The sequence below is a fragment of the Schistocerca cancellata genome, chromosome 6 (assembly GCF_023864275.1).
Source record: "Schistocerca cancellata isolate TAMUIC-IGC-003103 chromosome 6, iqSchCanc2.1, whole genome shotgun sequence".
NCBI lineage: Eukaryota > Metazoa > Arthropoda > Insecta > Orthoptera > Acrididae > Schistocerca > Schistocerca cancellata.
In genome coordinates this window covers 113,240,554-113,266,315 of record NC_064631.1, presented here as the reverse complement: position 1 = coordinate 113,266,315, position 25,762 = coordinate 113,240,554, and the positions used below count along the sequence as shown (strand labels likewise).

The 25,762-nt window shown below is 40.0% G+C and overlaps 1 protein-coding gene across 1 annotated transcript in view; it reads left to right on the top strand.

Moving 5' to 3' along the window:
• LOC126088552 (cysteine and histidine-rich protein 1 homolog) overlaps window positions 1-25,762 on the top strand; it is a 53,835-nt gene that overhangs the window by 8,276 nt on the left and 19,797 nt on the right. The window contains exon 3 of the mRNA XM_049906734.1: window positions 14,004-14,215. Coding sequence (XP_049762691.1) covers window positions 14,004-14,215 — 212 coding nt within the window. The remainder of the gene's footprint in view (window positions 1-14,003; window positions 14,216-25,762) is intronic.

Here is a 25,762-nt window from a genome sequence, read left to right as displayed (position 1 = left end):
TTAGTTCAGAACCTCTGTTGCCTATTTAGAATATTTTAGGGACCTTTCTCGAAGTCCATTATTTTAGTTGTCTTCCCTTCCGTCGAATGGGCTTAATGTGTAATTATTTTTAACCCCTTTTTCTTCTTCGTGTTCTGCTATTGTGACATGGGCATGAATAATGGTAGCAGTTTTTGCACCATAAAACAAAACAAAATAAACTTAATATTGGAAAGGTGTTGGCACCAGATGAGATACCTGTAAGACTCTGTGCAAAAAAACTTGCTTCTCTACTAGCAGTAGTTTATTGTATACCATTGAAGCCGTGTGCAGGTCATTCCCATTGTCAAGAAGAGTTGAACGATAGATCTACATTGACATGGATAGTCTGTAAATCACACTTAAATGCCTGACAGAGGGTTCGTCTAACCGTCTTCACAATAATTCTGTGTTATTCCAATCTCAAACAGCGTACAGGAAAAGCGAACACCTATATCTTTCCATGTGAGCTCTGATTTCCCTTATTTTATTATGATGATCGTTTCTCCCTCTGTAGGTTGGCGTCAATATATTTTCCTATTTGGAGGAGAAAGTTGACGATTGAAACTTCGTGAAAAGATTCCTCTGCAGCGAAAAACACCTTTGTTTTAATGTTGTCCACCCCCAAATCCTGTATCATGTCCATGACACTCTCTCCCCTGTTTTGAGATAATAGAAAACATGCTGCTCTTCTTTGAACTTTCTCATTGTACTCTGTAAATCCTATCTGGTAGGGATCCCAGACCACGCAGCAATACTCCAAAAGAGCACAGACAAATGTAGTGTAGGTGGTCTCTTTAGTAGATCTGTTACATTTTCTAAGTGTGCTGCCAATAAAACACAGTCTTTGGTTTGCCTTCCCCACAATATTTTCTGTGTGTTCTTTCCAATTTAAATTGTTCGTAATTGTAATTCCTAGGTATTTGGTTGAATTTAGGGCCTTTAGGTTTGACTGATATATCATGTAACCAAAGTTTAAGATTCCTTTTAGCACTAATGTGGATGAGTATTCCTTTTCATTATTTAGGGCCAGTTGATAATTTTCACACCACTCAGATATTTGTTTTGCCATTTGTTTGGCTCTTATGATGATTCTACTAGACGATAAATGACAGCATCATCTGTAAACAACATCAAAAGGATGCTCAGATTGTCTGCTAAATCGTTTATATAGAGCGGGTGGTCTATAACACTATCTTGTGGAATGCTAGAAATTGCTTCTGTTTTACTCAATAACTTTCCTTCAGTTAATACGAACTGCGACCCCTCTGACAGGAAATCACGAATCCAGTCACATAACTGAGATGATATTCCATAAGCATGCAATTTTACTACAAGCTGCTTCTGTGGTACATTGTCAAAAGCCTTTTGGAAAACTAGAAGCATCGCTGACTCCAATCTGTTGTAGAACTACGGATATGTGTTTTGCTCGTGTATTGTGACATTTTTGGAGAACAGCATTCTCTTCTGTAAAAGTCAACATAGATTCAGGTTGATAGCATATTCCCAGACTTCAGGAAGGCATTTGACACAGTCCTGCACTGCAGTTTAGTAAGAAAAAAAAATGAACTTGCAGAGTGTCGGACCAGATTTTCAACTGGCTGCAAGATTTCCTTGCAGAAAAAACTCAACAATCACTCTTAACAGAGCAAAATGGACAGACAAAAGGTAAATTCAGCAGTACCCCAAGGAAGTGTGATATGACCAATTTTTAGATCTGGATAGGAGCAGATACGGGAACTATGGCTCAAGTTTAAAAGAAAAGTTGACCATGCAGTGGGCAGATATGGACCTATGAGAACAATTTGATGGGAAGAATCGTCCATGGTATACAGCCACTGCAAAGTAATTTCTAAAGAAACTAAGACTGCTGAATAAAAAGTGTAAAACACAGGATAAGCTTATAAATAGAGAGGTGCAGAATTAGCCGTCCATATGGCAGTGCTTGAAGCCTTCAGGGACTACTTTAGCAAAATGTATCAAATTATCTTCCACGAAACCCAAAGAAATTAGGTCGTATGTAAAAGCTATTAGTACACCAAAGTTAGTGGCCAGACATTTGAGAGCGAGAAAGGAACTGAAGTGAAATGGAGGATAGCAGAGCAAAAGCAGACATGCTTAACTTCGTTTTCAAATGTTCCTTCACAAAGGAAAACCCAGGAGTGATGTCCCATTTCAATTCTTGTACCACTCCAAAATTGACTCAAATGGATATTAGTGTCAGTGGTATTGAGAAACAGTTAAAGTTAACCTATCAGATACTGTAACATATCAGCAACCGAGTTAGCATCTCTTGTAACCATAATATACCACAGATATTTTAAATAGAAACCTATGCCCAGTTGTTGGAAGAAAGCACAGATCTACAAAAGGGCAGTGGAAGATCCACATAACTTCTATCCAGTATCTGTGGCAGTCATCTGTTGTAGTATCTTGAAACTTATTCTGACCTCAAATGTAATGGGGTATCTCAAACACAATGACCTCTTCCATGCCAATCAGCACAGATTCTGAAAACATCAATCATGTGAAGCACAAGTCGTGCATTTCTCACCCTGTAAATCATGGATCAAAAGGCATTTCACTTGTTGCCACACACATACACTTATTATCAAAATTATGTTCAAATGTGGTATCAAATGATATTTGTGACAAGACTGAGGATTTCTTGGTGGGTGAGACACAGCATGTGTTATCTTGGATGGAAAGTCATTGACAGATGTAGAGTTAATTTCAGATGTGTCCCAGGGAAGTTTGTTGGGGGCCCTTGCTGTTCATGTTGCATATTAAGGACCCTACAGGCAATAATAGTAACCTCTGACTTTCCGCACATGTTGCAGTTATATTTAATGAAGTGCTGCATGAGAAAAGCTGCACAGATATTCTGTCAGCTTGATAATAATCAAAGTGATGCAAAAATTGGCAACTCGCTTTAAATATTCTGAAATGAAATGTAATCTTGTGCACAAAAACAAAATTAAAGTGTCACTGAGTCACAATGGGACTCTGTCAACTCATATAAATACTTGGGTCAGTTTGTAGGGGTATAAAATGAAACGATTACTCATTCTCAGTAGTGGGTAAAGCAGGTGGCAGACTACCTATAATTGGTAGAATACAAGGGAAATGCAATCAGTCTACAAAATAAATTGCTTACAAAACAATTGTGTGACCCATCCTAGAATATTGCCGAACTGTATTTTATCTGTACCAGATAAGACTAACAGGAGATATTGATGTTATCTGTACCAAAGAAGCCGATAATTGAAGGGATGTGAAGGGCAGCATAAATGAGTACAGCTGTGTTTGACCCATGGAAGAGTGTCACAAAGATCACTTGAAGATAGATGCAAACTATCCCATGAAAACCTACTTCCACAATTTGAAGATGTAACTTTAAGAGATGGATCCATTAATCTACTAGGACCCCCCCCCAAGTATTGCTCTCACAGGGATTGCAAACACAATATTAAACTAATTACAATACACACAAAGGTGTTGAAGCAATCATCATTTTTCCCACACTTCATGTGTGACTGGAACAGGAAAAAGCCCTAGTAACTAGTACAGTGGAACAAACTCTTTGCCACACATTTCTGCTGAGAACAGGTGTAAATGTAGATATCATATCACATTAAAAGAATGCTACACTTCACCTCCAGGAGCAGTGATTTTCAGAGTTGGGGTAGATTGCATTACAGTTTATAAACTGCTGCATGATATCACCTTTATATCAAAGTGTGTGAAATGCCATATTGATTTAGACATGAATAAATGTGTGTTTTTTTCATATTTGCATTCTCTAATGAGTTAAGAAATTCCCTCTGGTACTACCTGTTTACATGGTTGACAGTTTCAGAATACAAAAGTGGTGTTAATCTTTGAATATTCTGAAAAGATCTGTTAAAGAACTTGGCATTCATATCTTACTGTAAATACAAACAGCAGCATGGGAACAAGAACCAAAGTTTATTCTTCATCCACATACAAGCGAGCAACAGTTGAGAACATAAACACAAACATAGAAACAAACCATGTATTGATACAAGCAGTTTGCTGGCAGTAAGTAGGAACACAATATGTGAGCAAGTGCCTGCTGCACTGCACTTTTAAAGAGGAGGGATCTGGTAGACTGTGTGGCGGGTGTCGTATCATACACAGAAGTCATGTGGCCCAACGCAGGTGGCTCCTGGTCACTGGCCCGTGCAGATACCGTTTGCAGAATATTCAAATACTAGCGTATTGGCAACCTGGTGCCATGCTGTATATCTGAGTATCACATATTACATGCAGGGTTATAGCACCCCGCTTTCCCATCCCCCTCCACAGTGCAGAAATGGCACACTGCTGTTAAGGGTGTCGGAAAGACTGTTTAAACATCCATAGTCTGTGCGGCAGACGCTGGAGGCGATGACAGCAGTGGCAGGAGGAGATTCCAGGACATAAGCAGGGAGTACGGGCTGAAGTGTCTGTGGACACACATGCCGGCCACTCCCCCATAAGTACCTTAAAGAGGACTGGTAACAAGAGCACTGGTAGTATCTTGATGTCCAGTTCCTTGACATGGTTGTACTGTGCTGACAGTGAAGGTGCCAGCCACTCGGTCGAGGCCACTGGTGTTCAAGGACCCAAAGGCACTGACCCAGCTGGCAGCAGAATCACTGGTAGCAGCAAAGCATCGCAGGAAGTTCTGGCAGCAGGTGCCAGGGGGCTGGACCCTCGAGGAGAGACAGGATGTAGCAACATCCACAAGAAGGGGAGGTCCACCCCCACAGCAGGGATGCTCGCAGGGCAGACAGTTGCTGAGGGTGGAGGCGGTGATGGCAGACTTGTGGCCCTTGCCTAGTTGCAAGGACACAGTTGGTCATGGTGTTGTGCCACCAGCCCATCACTGGTGCACACCATACAGAAATGGAATGCCTCAGCAACTGTGGACCATGGCCAGTATCCACTTCAGTTGGCAGCTGAATCTCCAAGCCCAGACCATGGAGCCAGGAGCGAAGTGCGATGAGGGTTGCTCCAACAGGAGTTGGCGAGGCGACGTAATCAGTTGCAGGAGGGTGCATGGCCAGTCACCATGGAGCATCTCAGCCGGGCTTCGATCCCCATCAGCATAATAAACCTGTAGGAACTCGAGAAGTGCATCAAGGCATTGTTGATGGAAGAGTCTACGACAAACTACTTCATTTGAACCTTGAATTGCAGACAAGAATCGTGGAACAGCTAAGACACAAACTGTGGACTGTTGTCTGTCACAAGTGTGTAAGGCATTCCTTCAATAGAAAAAAAAATATAGAGAGGACCTGAATCATAACCACTGCTGACATCAAAAGACAGCCTATAACATGTGGAAATTTAATGAAGTATCGACAACCAACAACCAGTAAGAATTTGGAGAACTTAGGAAGGGTCCTGCAAAATCAACATCCACGTATTCCCACGGATGATGTGGTGCAGTCAGGGAGAGAGTGTCACCCACAGCGCCAACGTTGGGCAGCACACTGACAGCAGGCCGCGACAAGATGTACAGTGTCACTGTCGATGCCAGGCCAAAACACGTGCTGAAGAGCCAATGACTTGGTAAGCAATGCCCCCCTCCCTCCCAATGCCCCTGATGGAGCGCATCCTGCTGTAGGGCAGCCGGTGTCACAATCCCAGGTGACAGCCTGTACTTAACTAAGAAAGGTGGTTTACCTAAAATGCTCAGAGTTCTTTGACATTTGTAGTGCGAGTCAGACCTGTGACAGCAGCAACATGACAATGTAAAGAACGCCGTCCTGAGAACTTCAAACCCCAAATACACAATTGAAGGCTGAGAAAAGTGTGACTTGGCCAAGTTACATTTCAGCCCTGCAGTATGTAATACTGTGAACAGTGTGTGTAAGTTACATAAATGCTCTTCTGTGGGTGCATGAATCACAACAATGTCATCTAGATAGTTGATGCAACCCAGAACAGGCGTTGTGAGTTGCTTCAAAAATGCTGAAAAATTGGCAGGGTGCTAGCCACAACAAACGGGAGGTGTTGATATTTGTACAACCTGAAGTGCATGTTAATCATGTTATTCACATGGAGTTGTTTAGAATCCTCACCTCATCCAACAGAACCTGTAAATAGGTTTCAGATAAATCAGTTTTGAAGAAAAACTGGCCCCGCAGTAAGTTTAGCCAATAACTCATCCGGACAAAGCAAAGGGTAGGTATCAACAATACATTGAGTGTTAACTAAAACTTTAAAGTTGATGCAGAGGCAAATCTGACCAGTTGTGTTTTTTGCAACAGGCTGTATGGTCCCCAACAATGTCAGTGTGTCCAATTCTGATTTCACTTGATTACGCAAAGCCACTGGAATAGGGCACACACTGAAAGGTTACAGGTTAATGTGCACTACTAAATCAGTGACACAACCTAACCCATATGAGAAAAGACACGAGAACACAGAGAATCTAATTACTGGTAAGGGACTTGGTTTGAAATGAGGTGCACCATATCTGAAATGCAAAAACCAAAACCATTGAAAGTTTCCAGACATCATCTGGTACCAGCATCAGCAATTTTGTGGTACCAGCATCATCCAATGTCAAAAAAGTCAAGGAACAAACCACAGATTTATACATAGTGGGAGCCATAAATTGCCTCAAAATTGGAATATGCTGCTTTTTGTAACTCACCAAACATTGAGTAACCAGCAACAATGCTGGAGATCCCAAGCCCATGTAATTTTGTGATTTCAGTAAAGTCAATTCTGCATGTGTCCGTTTGTAGTCGGAACACTTTGTGTGTCGCTCTCAGTTCAGTTAACAATTATTTATGATTTGTAAGCACTGGAGACACACAGTTAACATCCATGTCCATGACTACAGAAGTGAATGGGAAATGACAAGCAGACTCTATATGTCCTTTTTTGTTACAATTGTTTCAAGTTGCCCAATGCTTAGGGCATGCGTCCCTGTCATTTTGCATGAAACAATATGGGTAAGATAGGAGTGTGGAGCGTTGCATTTGCTGTGGTGGTTGTTTGGCATATCATTGTCCAGTGGGCAATGGAGGCCACGTTTGTACGACTACCACACCCACGTAGGCTCACGTTTGTACGGCTACATTGACTCAGCCCCCAAGAACTGACTGAAACCTGATGACCAGGAACAGGAGCCATCACAGCAATATCAAATCAAACCACTGATGACCAGCAGTATGAGAGATGTCAAAAGATTGAGCAATATTTAACACTTCAGCCAATGCACCATAGTGTGCATGGATGCACCTCCTTGTCCAGGGCCAACTGAATGATTGTATCACAGACCATAGACTCAGCATATGAGTTATAAGAATTGGTAACAAACTCATATTTGTGACTGAGGCAGCGGAGATTGGGCGCCCAGGCCCAATAGAACTGGTGGGGCTGCTTATGACAACAATAGAACTCAATGTGTGCTGCAATGACATGCTTGCATTTATGGTGATAATTTGACAACAACATACACATTCCATCGAACAAAAGTGATGCCGATTTCTGGAATGGGACTAACTGGCACGACAACTGATAGATCTGAGGAGAAATCCTAGAGATGAAAAAGGCCTTACACATTTGCATCAGTGACACCAAAAGCGAGGAAGTGTTGCCGATGCTGCTTTTCGTACTCCTCCCAGTCTTTGGCTGCATCTTCGTTAGGGGGAAGCAGCAGCAGATATGTTGATGGCAGGGAAGCCTGCATAGTCAGTGTGGCAGACAAGTTCATGATAGCAACATTAAGAGCCTGCTGCTGCTCAAGGGGAGATTGGAGCACTGCCTCTGCAGGCAGAAGAACCAAAGGAACAAGACAGACTGAGCACATGGAAGTGAACACCATGCTCCTCGCCAGTTGTATCATACTGTAAGACACAAACAGTAGAATGGCCACAATGAACCAATGTTTCTTGTACATACAAATGAACAACAGCTGAGAACATAGACACAGACATAGAAACAATCCACAAAGAGGAGGGCTCCGGTAAGTGGTGCGGCGGATGCTATGCCATGTGTACCAGTCATGTGACCCACCACATGTGGCCTCTGGTGGCCAGTCCTCGGAAATGATGTTGGCAGCAGAATATCCAAGTTTTACATACAGGGTTAGAGAACTATTCCATGATCTGTTTTACAGTACATATACACGTTAATGTCCTTTGTCATTGCCATCATTTATTCCCTCGAAAGCAAGATTATAAATTCCTTGCTATCAACAACTTCTGCAAATACTTAGTGGGTGCAGTATTAGTAAAGGTAGAAATATCATAGATGATTTCATGTCTACACAGTTTTAATTACCTTCATGTAACATAGTTTGAGAGTATGTTCAGTCATTTATTTTTATTATTTTTATGAGAGATAACTTTAATGATACATTTGGAAACACACTTACAAAGGGGAATCATGAAGTTTTAATTATCACCTCAATTTGAAAAGAAAAACAGAAAAAAATGTTATTAAAGTTTTTGAATGCTTTCCAGTACATGCCTGCAGTTCTGGTACATATTATAATCCTCACACCACAGTAATATAGCACACTGCTAATGGAGCCAAAAAAAAAAAAAAATTATACACTCCAGTGATCAAGTGGAGTATCATGCAGTAATTCATCTTTGGCAGCATCAGAAATTTTGCAGCTGTGTCAGGCCAGTCCAGTTGGCTAAAGAAGTGACCTAGATTGCCCTGATGCAGCTGCAATATTTCTGCTGCTGCCAAAAACAAGTTACCACACCATATTCCCTTTCATCAATGGCTGTGCTCCTCTAGCAGCATGCTAAGGTAATGTAGTGTCATTATTTTGGAACGTACTGCAACTCAAGGCTTCTATCTGCAAACAAAAAATTATTACCGACATTATTTTTTGAGGTAATAGTTGAAACTTTATGGCTTTTTGTTGTAAGAATGTTTTTCAAAGGTATTCTTATAGCAAATATTTCCTTTATAATATGGTTTAAACTAGAACTACAATATTATATATAAGTTCATACCGTATTTACTCGAATCTAAGCCGCACTTTTTTTCCGGTTTTTGTAATCCAAAAAACCGCCTGCGGCTTAGAATCGAGTGCAAAGTAAGCAGAAGTTCTGAAAAATGTTGGTAGGTGCCGCCACAACTAACTTCTGCCGTCGAATATATGTGGCTCTACATAGGCATGCTTTGTAGGCACAAAGATAAATACTGGCGTTAAAACCTCTGCGCCAGTAAATAAATTTAAAAAAAAAAGATGGAAGACGAGCTTTTTTCTCCACCTCAAGTTTCGACCACTACATTTTCATACATTATCCAACGAAGTAAATACAAATTCCATATTGTTCATCTTCGCATGTAGCAGCATTTCAATTTACTACGCCAACTGGCAAGACTATTCGGGATGTTTGTCAATATGGCCAACTCTACGTTCTGAATTTTTTCCCACCTGTGAGAAGAGATGGTTACTAATAGGAACTTTTATGAATTGTCAATCACATGCAGTATTCTCTTCACCATAAGAATAATACAAATATAAACATTTTGCCATGTATTGTTCCATGTTTGCTGCTATCTCATTTAAATCCCGTCTGCCTAATAAACTACGAAACTAGAGTGAGACAACCGCAAACGCGGAAGAATATGCATATAATGTCATGTTTATATTCGTATTATGCTTATGCCTAATAGTGATACAGTCAGAAATGAAGCACGGCAATTGACTAGATTTTAAAATCTAAGATGACTCTAATTTCTGTGCAGAATGTAATGTACTGAAGAGGCGTCTGCAGAGATTTTCAAACGGAGAAAAATTTTCCCTAAACTCTCGTTCAGACCATCTTCTATCATACACAGTCTATTACTGGGTTCTTGTTGATCATTATCAAAGAAAGCAGCAGTGAGAGTAACAACAAATAGCAGTCTCTTGCCATTGTTTCTCTCTCTCTCTCTCTCTCTCTTTTTTTTTTTTTTTTTTCTTTTTTAAAGCGGCGGTAGCGTGCACAAAAGCAAGCCGTGCCGCAAGCGGCGACAGGCCGTAAACATTCATTATTAGAATGCGACAAACAATGCATGACACAGTACAGTAATGCATTTTCAGCCTACAGTGACGTAAACACCTATAACAAAGAGAACGGCACTTATCAGATCAAAGAAAAATAAGCAATCAAATTAAACCAGACGAAGCACGTGAAAAAGGAAGGGCACCCGTATAAATACGGACGGAGCGCCTGACGCATAGCAATGGCTACCTGGTAAAGCTTAACTGCTAAGCTTACGACTCGAACCAAACTACTGCAGCTGTGTCGTCATTCATTCGACCTAAATTGTGTCTCATATTACAATGGACCAACTTTGTTTCGATCTGGAGGTGCGGCCTAAAACTTTTCTCTCCCCTTGAATTTAGAGTCTCAAATTTCAGGTGCGGCTTAGATTCGGGAAAATTTTTTTTCCTTGATTTCGAGTCTCATTTTTCAGGTGCGGCTTAGATTCGAGTAAATATGGTAATGTTGATTAATTTTGTACTGTTTCATTTAATTAAAATGTACATCTTTGGTATTTCCCACATACCAGATGTTCCTCTACATGGACCCAGGCAGTAACAAGTAATGCCACTATATAGGGATGCTACTGAGCAGTGGATTAATTAGCTATTTGTCTGTATCCTATGACCAACGGCTAAACTGCTATATTCTAGTTCTTCTTTATGTGCCTGTTTCCTGCTTAATGCTAGCCAGGGATCTGCATGCAGTGCTTTGGTTTTCTTTTTTTTTTTTTTAAGTGTAATATACTATTATAGAATGTCATTAGACTATGACTAGAATACTTACATTTTTGTAATACATTGTGGGGCAAATAAAAGTGGGGGCAAATAAAAGTGGCCCAGAGAACAGAGTTCCAGGGTACAAAGACACAACAGATGACACAAAATATAATACTAATCTGACAATAACAGATGTTGAAAGTAACTACAATTCATCTCTTGGCAATTTTGGCCTCTGGACAGCAAGTTGCTGAAGGCAGATCATTGCTGGATGGCTGGAATAGCTGCAGTCTCATCATTAATGTTCTGCTGCAGTTCTAGAAGACTGATGATTGTTGTGATACACCTCAGACATGAGAGTTCTCCACACAAAGTAGTAACACACTGACAGATCAGATCATTAAGTGGCAAGCTAGGCCACGACCATAATGACCTCTGCTAAAAACTGTCAGGCTGTATGGGCATTTGCTCCATTTTGTTGGAAGTAACTGTAGGGCTTTTCGCCCTCCATTAATGCTGCAACAAATGGTTTCAAAATTTTGCCATGGCAATGTGTCAAAATCAGAGTCTGGTGAAAGAAGATGGGACCAATAATGCTGTGTGCAGACATTGCACACCAAACCCCAACCCTTTGATTATGCAATGGTGTTTTGTGGAGGTTATATGGGTTCTCCGCTACCCAGAACCTGTGATTCTGTGAGTTGACGTAACCACTCAGGTGAAACCAGGCTTTATCAGAAATAAAAAATAGATACACATCCAAGACATTCATTGTTATTTCAATGAACAGCATCTGCTAGTTTTAATGCACGAACGACAAATGCACGGTAGGAATGCACGTGCAGGTCTAGGTGGAGTATTCGTCTGCACGATAGATGTGATATGCTGGTCTCTTGCGACAGGTGTCAGATTGATTTGGTAGGAGTCTGAAGCATTTTCTGGTGAACCACAGCCACAGTGTCCAATGTGTGGGCATGTTTCAGGATGTTTTTTTTTATTTTTTTCAAAACGGATTTTATTTGAAGCTGTTTTTGGACTAAGCTTTGCATGGCACTCTTTGCTGGCATTTTGACACTATTACACTTCCCAGCAAACAACTGACCACACCATTTCCATGGCTTTGTTGCCACATAACTTTGCATTACAAACACCTGCTGCTCCACTGTGAGTACCATTGAGTGCTCCACTGATACTGGCACAGCCCATACTATGCTCTGAACTGGAGTGGATCAAGTGGCAGACATACACGTGGTGTGCACACCACAGGGTGTGGTTATGTGCATACATTCATGTCCAGTCATATCCACTCGTCTGGGCCACTTTTATTTGTCTCACCCTGTATAAGAACAAAACCACGTATTAAAATAAAAAAAAAATTAAAAATGTTAGGCTGAATGGAAGCTTTAGCAGCATAATGAAGATTACTTATTAAAATTATTATTATTTATCTTGGATATAATGTTTAGGACATATGCTTTGACCTAAATAGTTACAATATTTCATAAAATTTCTTCATTGCTTCTGTACCAGTTTTATTTTATGAAATGGCCATGAATAAAGTATTACTAAATACTGCTTGTCAAGTTAAGTATTTTACCAAACAATCTGACTTTATGGTACCAGATATGATGCATTGCTGCTGATGTGTCAGCTATGAGTGAAACTGTTGCATTGAACTTGGAGAGAAATTTAGATTGTCAAGTGTAACAAATAAAATTTCTAAGTCAACGGTGTCAAATGCTTTGCTCTGAAGTGTAAGAGTCAAATGATAGTTCTCTTGTCTATCTGTGGTAAGCTTCAGGTCATCTGTTACTTTTATGAAAGCAGATGTTGTGATGCTGTGTGTGCAGAAAACTGATTAATATTCATGTAGAAGGTTGTCTATATTTAAGAGTCATCACTACTCCTTTATGTTCTTTGTGCTTTTCCCTGGAGTCCTGAACAGTCTGAGATTACTGTATATATGCTGTCATTCCAGCTCGCCACTTTTCTTGATCATCTTCTGTTCAAGTAAATGTGCTTTAGCCTCAGTTTATTGAGGACAGACCATGCTCATGATCATCTCCAGAATTTCCAGTATTTTGTCCATCACTGCTACAGTGACAGCACTGGCGATGATGCAGCTCACGGTGCTGGCCAGTCCCCAGTGGGTCTCGCTGGGATGGCTGCTGGCAATGCAGTGTGTTTTTCCATTTTTAAATGTAGTTCCACTTTACCGATATTCAAAGTGAAATGCTAATGCAACACCAGAAACTTAGTTCTCAGATATATTGATTAATCTAAGAGCATAACAACATCTTTGGATTTCAAGTACACTTGCAAGTTAAAGTAGTCACTAGCTGTTGTCATGGACTATATCCATGATATGATAGTGGAGTGGATCTTTCCATTTCTCATAACATTCAGCTTCTAGTGTGTTTATCACATAGTCTTTCTACCATGAGAGTCTTGAAAAAATAATTTTGTGATCAGTTTCATACAACAAGGGTGACAAGTAAGCCTACCAATTAGACAACAATGAGTTTTTATGACTTTCTGACAGATTAAAACTGTGTGCAGACAGAGACTTCAACCAGGAAAACTATGACTCACAGGTAATGCTTTCAACTGAGCTATTGAGGTAGAACCCAACCTCACAGCTTCTTTTCTGGCATTGCCTCTTCTCCAGCAGAAGTAAAACTGGGAGTGTGTTTCATGAGTATGTCCAGATAGTTCAGTTGCTGAGATCAGTGTGAGCATTGCTCATAAAAGCTAATTTTCTTTGTTTGAATCCCATCTAACACAGTTTGAATCTTCCATGATGTTTCAATACCATGCACTCCCTGCTGTAGAGTGCCTACATTCTGGAGATTTTATTTGCCCCTCTGTAACTCTCCTTGCTTACTGTAACTTTGATAAGGAGACGATCGCATCATTAGGAGAGATCAAAGTTGGAACTCACATTCAGTAGCTTGTAAAACCAACCACACGACAGCGATGTATTTATTTATCACAATAAAGAACAAAGTTAGGTTGATGCTATAATGTAATGACCAGCTGGAATTTGATCTCAGGAGTATATCAGTTGCAGTAGGCAGTATTTTAGCAATTTGTATTTTATTTTCTTACAAGAATATAAACATAATTTTATCTTTTCCTATCATTCAATTTTGCGTATTTTAAAGTTCTGTGACAGTTGATTTATCAGTATTACTCTTGAAATGTTAATAATTTAAAAGAAAAAGTTAGATATATCTGCCTGTTTCAGAATCACAAATTGCAAGTACAGTCGTATAGGTTGCCCTTGGCGAGGTCCATTTCATGAAGAGAGCTCACATGAGGCAACTTGCACTCACCCACATCGCTCAGGAGCAGAAGTTATGGACGCCCTCCAAGATATTGACCAGAAACGTGAGGAAGAGAAAAGACTGTATGACAGTATCTTTGATCTCCTGTCCTGCGAAAAAATCAGCTTTCAAGGTACATAATTTAACTTGTATATTGTATCCAGATTGGTGTGAGCATTCATCAGTTCATAAGTAGAACAAATTTTGTAGTCAGTCATGCACTATGCATCTTTGATGCTCTGCGGTCCCATGTACCATCAAGAGGGGCTTCTTAATTTTACAGATGTGGTTCTGCTACTGCAGCTGCCACCGCCCCCACCCCTCTCATTTCCCTCTTGCTCCTAGAACTCTCGTGCCTAAAATCTTCGTACCATGGCACAAGCACTTTGTTGTTGTGATACTGAATTCATGTACCATTTATTTACCGTAGATTTTCAAGAATTCCACTAGATGTGCTTTATTTCTAACATGAGCATGTCAGTTTTATTACTATTTTGCAGTGACTGGAAAACTGTCATCAGTGACGTGGTGTTTACATCAATGTGTGCGCATTGAGAAACTTCATAGTTTGAGTGATGTGACATGCTGGGGAAAAAATGATCTAGGCAAAATGATGCTGATTTTTGTGAATGATTACAGTAGTGAGCACAGTGAAGTAATATATGATGAACAAAATGCTGGTGGTTGGAGAGAACCGCAGATCACAGATAGGTTCTACGCAAGTATCATTTTTGGTGATGAACTGAAAGAAAAAAGAAAGAATTGAAAGGAATTGTGTGTATTAAGTAGGATGGCTCAGGCCATTGCTCTGATAAAAGTGGAGCACAGTATAAGCAGTTGCTGTGCAACATTAAAAAAAAACCAACAACAGTCACAATATACATGAAGAGAAAGGAGCCATCATTGTATTTCCTGCTACAGTTTTGATAGGGAATCTATGATGTGGTAGAGAAATATATTTTTCCTAGTTGCATAATGTCAAGCAAGGTAAAAAACAATGTTATAGTATACAAGAAGTGTACAGCTATAAATTGGAATATAAAGTTCTGTATAAATTTTCTACAACCAATTCCCTTCCATTGAAACATTTCTCTTATTACCGCAGTTTTTCACTACTAGCAGCAATTAACAACTTCATGTTATTCATCAATTATAGGTAACTGGTACATTGAATAATGATGTCAAAAAGTGAACACTGTAAAGTCAGTCATACCAGGCTTTCAAGTCTAATAATTTCACGTATAAAGTAATTTGTATTGTAGTATTTGCTGTAAACCTAGGCATAACTTTTTTGACATCTCAAGTTCATTCACAATCATGTTACCCCAAATTTCAACACAGCAGCAAGTTTAAATTAAAAATGTTGTTGTGGTCTTCACTCCTGAGACTGGTTTGATGCAGCTCTCCATGCTACTCTATCCTGTGCAAGCTTCTTCATCTCCCAGTACCTACTGCAACCTACAGCCTTCTGAATCTGCTTAGTGTAGTCATCTCTCGGTCTCCCTCTACGATTTTTACCCTCCACGCTGCCCTCTAATGCTAAATTTGTGATCCCCTGATGCCTCGGAACATTTCCTACCAACCGGTCCCTTCTTCTTGTCAAGTTGTGCCACAAATTTCTCTTCTCTCCAATTCTACTCAATACCTCAAGTTATGTGATCTCCCCATCTAATCTTCAGCATTCTTCTGTAGCACCAAATTTCGAAAGCTTCTATTCTCTTCTTGTCCAAACTATTTATCGTCCATGTTTCACTCCCATACATGGCTATACAAACACTTTCAGAAATGACTTCCTGACACTTAAATCTATACTCGATGTTAACAAATTTCTCTTCTTCAGAAACGCTTTCCTTGCCATTGCCAGTCTACATTTTATATCCTCTCTACTTCAACCATCATCAGTTACTTTGCTCCCCAAATAGCAAAACTCCTTTACTACTTTAAGTGTCTCATTTCCTAATCTAATTCCCTCAGCATCATCCGACTTAATTCGACTACATTCCATTACCCTCGTTTTGCTTTTGTTGATGTTCATCTTATATCCTCCTTTCAAGACACTGTCCATTCCGTTTAACTGCTCTTCCAATTCCTTTGCTGTCTCTGAGAGAATTACAATGTCATTGGCGAACCTCAAAGTTTTTATTTCTTCTCCATGGATTTTAATACCTACTCCGAATTTTTCTTTTGTTTCCTTTAATGCTTGCTCAATATACAGATTGAATAACATTGGGGAGAGGCTACAACCCTGTCTCACTCCCTTCCAAACCACTGCTTTCCTTTCGTGCCCCTCGACTCTTATAACTGCCATCTGGTTTCTGTATAAATTGTAAATAGCCTTTCGCTCCCTGTATCTTAAGCTTTCTCTAAATCTACAAATGCTAGAAACGTAGGTTTGCCTTTCCTTAATCTTTCTTCTAAGATAAGTCATAAGGTCAGTATTGCCTCACATGTTCCAACATTTCTACGGCATCAAAACTGATCTTCCCCGAGTTCGGCTTCTACCAGTTTTTCCATTCGTCTCTAAAGAATTCACGTTAGTATTTTGCAGCTGTGACTTATTAAACTGATAGTTTGGTAATTTTCACAGCTGTCAACACTTGCTTCTTTGGGATTGGAAGAATTATATTCTTCTGGAAGTCTAAGGGTATTTCGCCTGTCTCATACATCTTGCTCACCAGATGGTAGAGTTTTGTCAGGACTGGCTCTCCCAGGGCCATCAGTAGTTCTAATGGAATGTTGTCTACTCCTGGGCCTCGTTTCGACTCAGGTCTTTCAGCGCTCTGTCAGACTCTTCATGCAGTATTGTATCTCCCATTTCATCTTCATGTACATCCTCCTCAATTTCCCTAATATTGTCCTCGAATACATCGCCCTTGTATAGACCCTCTATATACTCCTTCCACCTTTCTGCTTTCCCTTCTTTGCTTAGAACTGGGTTTCCATCTGAGATCTTGATATACATACAAGTGGCTCTCTTTTCTCCAAAGGTCTCTTTAATTTTCCTGTAGGCAGTATCTATCTTGCCCCTAGTGAGATAAGCCTCTACATCCTTACATTTGTCCTCTAGCCATCCCTGCTTAGCCATTTTGCTGTCCCCGTCGATCTCATTTTTGAGATGTTTCTATTCCTCTTTTGCCTGCTTCATTTACTGCATTTTTATATTTTCTCCTTTCATCAATTAAGTTCAATATTTCTTCTGTTACCCAAGGATTTCTACTAGCCCTCGTCTTTTTACCTACTTGATCCTCTGCTGCCTTCACTACTTCATCCCTCAGAGCTACCCATTCTTCTTCTACTGTGTTTCTTTCCCCCAGTCCTGTCAATTGTTCTCTTATGCTCTCCCTGAAACTCTGTACAACCTCTGCTTTAGTCAGTTTATCCAGGTCCCATCTCCTTAAATTCCCACCTTTTTGCAGTTTCTTCAGTTTTAATCTACAGTTCTTAACCAATAGATTGTGGTCAGAGTCCACATCTGCCCCTGAAAATGTCCTACAATTTAAAAACTGGTTCCTAAATATCTGTCTTACCATTATATAATCTATCTGATACCTTTTAGTATCTCCAGGATTCTTCCATGTATACAACCTTCTTTTATGATTCTTGAACCAAGTGTTAGCTATGATTAAGTTATGCTCTGTGCAAAATTTTACCAGACGGCTTCCTCTTTCATTTCTTAGCCCCAATCCATATTCACCTGCTATGTTTCCTTCTCTCCCTTTTCCTACTCTCGAATTCCAGTCACCCATGACTATTAAATTTTCGTCTCCCTTCACTACCTGAATAATTTCTTGTATCTCATCATACATTTCATCAATTTCTTCATCATCTGCAGAGGTAGTTGGCTTATAAACTTGTACTTCCGTAGTAGGCGTGGGCTTCGTATCTATCTTGGCCACAATAATGCGTTCAATATGCTGTTTGTAGTAGCTTACCCGCACTTCTATTTTTTTATTCATTATTAAACCTACTCCTGCATTACCCCTATTTGATTTTGTATTTATAACCCTGTATTCACCTGACCAAAAGTCTTGTTCCTTCTGCCACCGAACTTCTCTAATTCCCACTATATCTAACTTGTAACCTATCCATTTCCCTTTTTAGATTTTCTAACCTACCTGCCCGATTAAGGGATCTGACATTCCATGCTCCGTTCCGTAGAACGCCAGGTTTCTTTCTCCTGATAACAACGTCCTCTTGAGTAGTCCCTGCCCGGCGATCCGAATGGGGGACTATTTTACCTCCGGAATATTTTACCCAAGAGGACACCATCATCATTTAACCACACAGTAAAGCTGCATGCCTTGGGAAAAATTACGGCTGTAGTTTCCCCTTGCTTTCAGCCGTAAATATAGAATATGTCCCCTAAAATACATCAACTTAAAATAACAAGTGTGGCAAATTTAAAAATATCATTATGCTGGGCAAATCTTGGGCTGCAGGAGTACCAGAACAGATTTCAGAAATGCGGTGCAGTATAAGACTGAATGTTGTCTTAAAATTGGATCTTAGTTATTATAACTTTTAAGATAGGTTTACAAAACTGTATAGTTAGTTGGTCCTAAAGATTAAATTTTGTGTTTTAGATTTTTGCATAGGGACCTTCAAATCATGATATCTCCTGAACTAATTAATTTCACACAACATAACTGTGTCACAATATTCAATATCAAGAACTTCACTACTGTAATAATAAAATCTGAAACACTTCAAGAAATGAAAACATTAACAGGTATGTACAGACATGTAGTACAATCTTAGTTTTGTAGTTTATCAAAATAAATGAATAAATATTGAGAGGTATTTATAACATTGTTAGTTTTTTTTTTTGAAAACTGCTATGTTTAACACTGATTAAATAAGCCAAAATTTTATTAAAGTAAGCTAGGAAGTTATGGAGGGTGAAGATATTTGAGAAGTTAAAACTGGGTCAGTCTGTGAGGTATGCACAAATAGTGTGATTGGTAGTTTGCTGCTCTGTGGGATAGAGATGGGAGTTGAGAGTCCCAATTTAGCACATAATTTTAACTCATCAGAAATGTTGAACTTCATTTACTCTACATACCTATCATCAGACATGTCTTAATGAAAAATCTGGATATTTTTAAAGCTCTCTTTGCAACATGCTAAGTGCTCTTGAGCCTTCATACTTCTTTAGTATATCCTTCTCCCATGTTGAAAAATCACTAAAAATGTTTGTGTAAGTATTTCATATGTTCACATATGAAAATAAATTCTATATGTGTATATTATAAAGTTTTCTTTTAACTGAAGGTATATTTTCTGTTTCTGGCAGAGTTGACGATTTAATTTTACACACATTTTAACAACTGGTAGTTATCTTCACCAGTTGTTAAAATGTGTATAAAATTAAATCATCTTATCTTCTTCATGACATTGTAATTCTGTCAGAGACAGCAAAGGACCTGGAAGATATAAGATGAACATCAACAAAAGAAAAACAATGACAATGGAATGTAGTGGAATTAAATTGAATGATGCTGAGGAAATTAGATTAGGAAATGAGTCACTTAAAGTAGTAAAGGAGTTATGCTATGAGGGGAGCAAAATAACTGATAATGGTCTAAGTAGAGAGGATATAAAATGTAGGCTGGCAATGGCAAGGAAAGCGTTTCTGAAGAAGAGAAATTTGTTAACATCGAGTATAGATTTAAGTGTCAGGAAGTCGTTTCTGAAAGTATTTGTATGGAGTGTAGCCATGAATGGAAGTGAAACATGGACGATAAATATTTTGGACAAGAAGAGAATAGAATCTTTCGATATGTGGTGCTACAGAAGAATGCTGAATATTAGATGGTTAGATCACGTTACTAATGAGGAAGTGTTGAATAGGATTGGGGAGAAGAGAGGTTTGTGGCACAACTTGACTGGAAGAAGGGATCGGTTGGTAGGACATGTTCTGAGGCATCAAGGGATCACCAGTTTAGTATTGGAGGGCAGTGTGGAGGGTAAAAATCGTAGAGGGAGACCAAGAGACGAATACACTAAACAGATTCAGAAGGATGTAAGTTGCAGTAAGTACTGGGAGATGAAGAAGCTTGCACAGGATAGAATAGCATGGAGAGCTGCATCAAACCAGTCTCAGGACTGAAGACCACAACAACAACAGCAGTTTTCTTCTGGGACTCCAAGCACTCTTAAGACCATTGCTTGAAGCACCTGAGGGAGACAAAAAAGTCGAAATGTCTCCTTAGTTCTGCCTCAGCTAATATGCAGTTAGATTTGGAATTTAAGTTGGAAGATACAAGAACAATCGTGCAGTCACCCAAGATCCCTTTTCATCTTCTTGTTTTTATGTGCCTTGCTTGCTTTTGTCATCTGGCTTTGTCACCATTGCCAGAAATCTTGATGCTGAAAGCTCACAAGTCCAAACTCTCTCTTGATTCTGTGAAATGAAAGAGATTACTTCTTCATAAAACTTCATATATTGACTCAAATATTACAATCGGAGACACTTCTTATAATGCTTTTTTGTCGTTAAACATCAGCATTCGGTACATTAATAGAACAGTCTTTTCATCTCGTAGGGTACAGACAGAATGAATGTTTTGACTGTCCTTGATGTCATCAGTCATTATCATGACCCTCATAATTCTCTGGAGTGCTGACCTCATGCTTACTTCAGTGTCATTCCTGTTCTCTGGCTGTAAGCATGCCAGTACTTTCCGTGCCCATAGGTTGTCTCCCTCCCCTCCACTCCTCTCGTCAAATCTGGCATTGCTAATAGCACAAACTTGCACAATAATTCTTACACTTGTTGTTCTTATCACTATTTATTTGCTCCCATTTTTGCTCAGGGTGTACACTCGGACAAGGAAAAAGAATTCCCGGATAAAAATACACATTTTCCTGGGTGAAAATATCCTGCGGAACTGTAAAACGTATCAATGCCTTGAGTGGTAAAGGTTTTATACGCCACTTTCCGGCACTTTAGGAAACGAAACTCAGCAAAAAAATAACGCGTTTTGGAAAGATTTTTGATGTGCAGCAACATGTACGCTGCAAATTTTTGTGATACACAAGTATAAATACAAATTACACCAAACACAGCATGTTAGTTTCTGAAGCACTGAAATCCAGTTTGCAGTGTGCTTTTCTCAGCATGTCACAGCTCATATCACATTATCTTGCAATTAATATACTTGTAGTATAGCTTTTTTTGCGAGTGTTATCCTTGAAGATGTCTCAAACACGAATATGCCAGTAAATTTTTAAATGATGATACAAATTTCATGTCTTCTGGGCCCAAAATTCTTGTAAGCAGCTGGTCCTCAAAGCCTTAAGTTTTGCTTTAGAGTCAATCACTCTGTGATTTAAGAAATTCATTGCACGTTTTCACACGTAACATAATTAATGTTGTGTAAAAGGAAATTTACTTTGAAAGTAACGCTTCTCAAACCACCATTTGGAATATTTTCCTGTGACTTGTTAGAAATGTAAACTTTTGTGACGTCATGCTCATTTAATTCATTTGTTGTGAAGTATTGCATAGCCTTCGTCCTGAAGCCTTTGACACATATCGCTGTCAGTGAACACTTATGTGCACTTTACATTGGTGTTTTTATCTCATTTATGTTTTATTGCTGGAGTATTATTCTACAATAGCGGGCTAAAGTAAAATTCTTTGTTAGAATATAAGTTCGTACCAGTCAAAATTACATAAGTTTAACTCAAAAGTAAGTCAATAAAAAATTCTCAGAATTTAAAAAATTCCTGGGTTTTTTCCCCAGTTTTCTCCCAGTTTTTCCCAAATTTGCCAGGGCGTTTACACCCTGTAGCTAGCTAGACTCATTGGTGTTAGGTAATCAAGGTACCAATCTCTAATGCTGTGCTCTGGTTGTACCTGCATATGTTATTTAGGAGCTTTGCTTGCAGTTCGCTCTGTAATCATATACTGCGTCTGTGCAATCCAGGTGCAAAAATGACAGCCTCAGCTCCTACTGCTGTTGTGTTGATCATTGGTGTCACTCCCTCATTTCCTTCCTGTTAGGTAGTTTGGCAGGCCATAATACTCATAGCATACATTATTTTCACTACTTGCTAGCTTAAAGCTTATCTATTATTATTGCATAGCGTAGTATGTGGCATGTGGTGTAATTTCACACATGAAGTCAGCCTGTCGCCTCATCCCCCCCCCCCCTTCCTCCCCTGCCCCTATGATGGTTTCTGCATATTCGTCTTTATTATTACAACTTTTTTGCTCCTGCATGTTCTTAACCTAAAACTGTTACCAGATAGTCAAAGTAGATATAAAATGCAGTTAACAGGATAGAGAGAGGGATAGGAAGTTGTTATGCAGAAACAGAAGTGTAGAAGCAATGTAACAATTAACTTGTCACTTTTAGGCGATATATTTCTTTAACACATCTACATTCTAAAGTCCCTTCTTTACCATATGATGGGTACAAGAGGAATACTGCTTTTAGATGCAGCAATCAACTATTTCATATGGGCCTCCATAGCAATGGAAAAATGTACTTGTTTCTCTTTAAGATTTGAGTTTGGGTGGTACACTCTTACCAACACTGTCATGTACCTTAAACTCTGGTACTGTTGTTCTGCTTGTTTTCTTAGGTGTCTTTCCATATTGCAGTAATATACATTTCACCTCTTGCTGGGCTGTAGGGCCAAGTGAAACACTTCAGTAACTGTTTGTCAATGAATTTCTTATCCTACACTTCCACAGATAAGCCTGTTGATAAATGGCGAAGTTCATTTAACACAACTAGAAGTTCTGCTATTAACTGAGCCCAAGTAGTATGCTTCTCTGAACAAGACATATGATGTAGTTCCCAATTTCTTTCGTTGCCCATTTAGGGGGATTCAATTGTGGATGATATTTTAAAATAGTGAAGTGCTTCACATCTTCCCACACTAAAAGCTCTTTAAAGTTATGGCTTACAAATTGCGATCATTGTCGATGAGTAAACAGTTTGGTTTACTCACATCCTCAAAATATAGTCCCTCAAGCAATTGATTGTTGTATTAGTATTGGCTGATTTTATAGGACGCCGTTTAATGGATTTTGACAAGCACTGTAATAAGACTAAAATATAAACCATCCCATTTCTCCCCTGTAGTAAAGGACCATAGAAGTCTGCCTGTGTGAGGTCATATGATGATTTATGTATTACAGGATATAGCTTATATGGTACTCAACATTTCTTGTACCTTTTGACACAAATCATTACACAACATTTTCCTCTTTTTCTTCTTCCTCCCTCTGTCTCCCTGAAGGCTGGCTTATGCGTCTGACATGTAACCATTGACTGGGTAACGCATAATTCCCAGCCCTGGGCCAGCAGGTAGGGTTTGCATGTACCCTCTGGTACAGGCCACACCCAGGGAGGAGCGATTGCCTGGGCTGTTACCTTTTCAAATTACAAATTACTTCTTTCATCCCTCAAGCCAACAAGCATCTGAATTGTCATCTGCCACCTGCACATGCTCCAAGAAATCAAACAGAGGCAATTGGTCTTTTCCTTCACCAACTCTGAGATCCTCTCAAACGGTGTTACGATGTGATACCCTCACTCAGCAGATCTCTGTGTTGCCAGTACACACCACAAACCACCTGGACTCCGTATACTTTCAGACTCCGTATACTTTCAGACTCCGCATGTACTTATTACCATTTGGACTTCTACTGCACAGCCCAGCTCACCCGTCGTCTCGAGTGGTCTATCCCCTCTGACACATACTTGAGCGACCATTTCCGGTGCACTCCATTTGCTGACTCCTACCCCACCTATGTGCGCAGCCAAATGGCAGCTTTATAAGGGCGACTGGAGTTCTCTCTGATGACTTTCGATGAACATTTCCCAAGTTGTGATGAACAGGTAGAATACTTTACGAATGTTATCCTTACCACCACAGAATGTTCCATTCCTCGCACTTCATCTGTACTGCGCCATGTGCCTGTGCTTCGGTGGACAGAGGCGTTCCATGATGCAATTTGCTTGCAGAGACATGATCTCAGCATTTCTAATTGTCATCCTATGATGGCAAACTCTATTCGTTGTAAACAGTTGCATATACAGTGTCATCACGTTCTTCGAGACAGCAACGAAGCTAGCTGGATTTCATTTAGTAGTTCTTTCAATGATTCCACTCCCTCTTCCATCATGTGGGTCAACATCCAGTTGCTCTCTAGGACCAAGGTCCATTCTCCAGTTTCCGGCCTGGCCATAGCAGTTTATGTTATAGCGGATCCTATTGCTTTCTCCAACACCTTGGGCTGCTGTTTTGCAGAGATTTTGAGCTCTACTCACTATCACTCTGCCTTCCTCCATTGGAAACAAGTGGAGGAGGCTCCCGTGATACCCTTCTCTTCTCAGAATCGTGAGTACTACAGCACTGGATTCACTACGAGAGAGCTAGATCATGCTCTCACTTCATCCTGAACCTCTGCACCATGGCCACAAGATATTCACAGACAGAAGTTGCAGCACCTTTCTTTCGCAGGCAAGCACTTTCTTCTTCATATGTACAGTCACATCCGGGCAGAGGGCATGTTTCCCAGATGCTGGCATGAAGCCACTGTCACATCCATACCTAAGGCTGGTAAGGACCAACACTTTCCTTCTAGCTACCACCCCATTTCACTCACCAGTTGTGTCTGCAAGGTGATGGAACATATCATTCGTGCCCAGCTAGTCTTGCAGTTTGCTAACCACTCTACAATGTGGATTTTGAATGAGCCATTCTGCAGTTGACCTTTTTGTTGATGGTTTTGCAATCTGTTGCAGTTCTCCATGGACTTGTCTCCTTGAGTGGTGTCTACAGCATTGTCTCAATCATCTTTACTCGTGGAGCATTGACAGTGGCTTTTGCTTTTCCACTGACTGAACCATTTGTATTAATTTCTGGAGCACATTGGGTTTCTTCCACTGTCTTTTTATCTTGGGCCTGCTGCTCTTCCATTTGTTGAAGCTGTGAAGTTCCTGGGGCTCATGCTTGACAGGAAACTTTCTTGGGCCTACCACGTGTCTTACTTTGCCGCCCACTGTACGCAGTCGCTCATTGTCCTACAGCAGACAAGATGACCCACCTCTGTTTATACCAATCCCTTGTCCGTTTGAAACTACACTATTGGTGTTTCATTTATGCATCTGCAACATCTATCCATCTTATCCTGTCTCAATGCAATACACCATCGTGGCATCCGTATGGCCACTGGTGCCTTTTACACTAGCTTGTTTGGGAGTCTGTATGCAGAAGCGACAGAACTGCTGCTGTTGTACCAAAGTGATGTTCTACATAGCAGACACACATGCTGTTTGAAACTTCCTGACAGATTAAAACTGTGCCGGACCAAGACTCAAACTCAGGATCTTTGCCTTTCGTGGGCAAGTACTCTACCAACTGAGCTACCCAAGCACGACTCACACCCTGTCCTTACCTGGCAGAACTAGCACTCCTGGAAGAAGGGATATAGCGGGGACATGGCTTTGCCACAGCCTGGGGAATGTTTCCAGAATGAAATTTTCGTATTAGCACACACTCTGCTGCAGAGTGAAAATTTCATTCTGGACCATGCTGTTTGTATGCCATGCCTGGCCACCCATCCTATGCCACCTCTTTTGATGATTCCTTTGACTGCCAGTACAGGGTGTGTTCGTCTTTTCTGTTACCTCCTGGAGATTGCTTTCACCTATTGCTC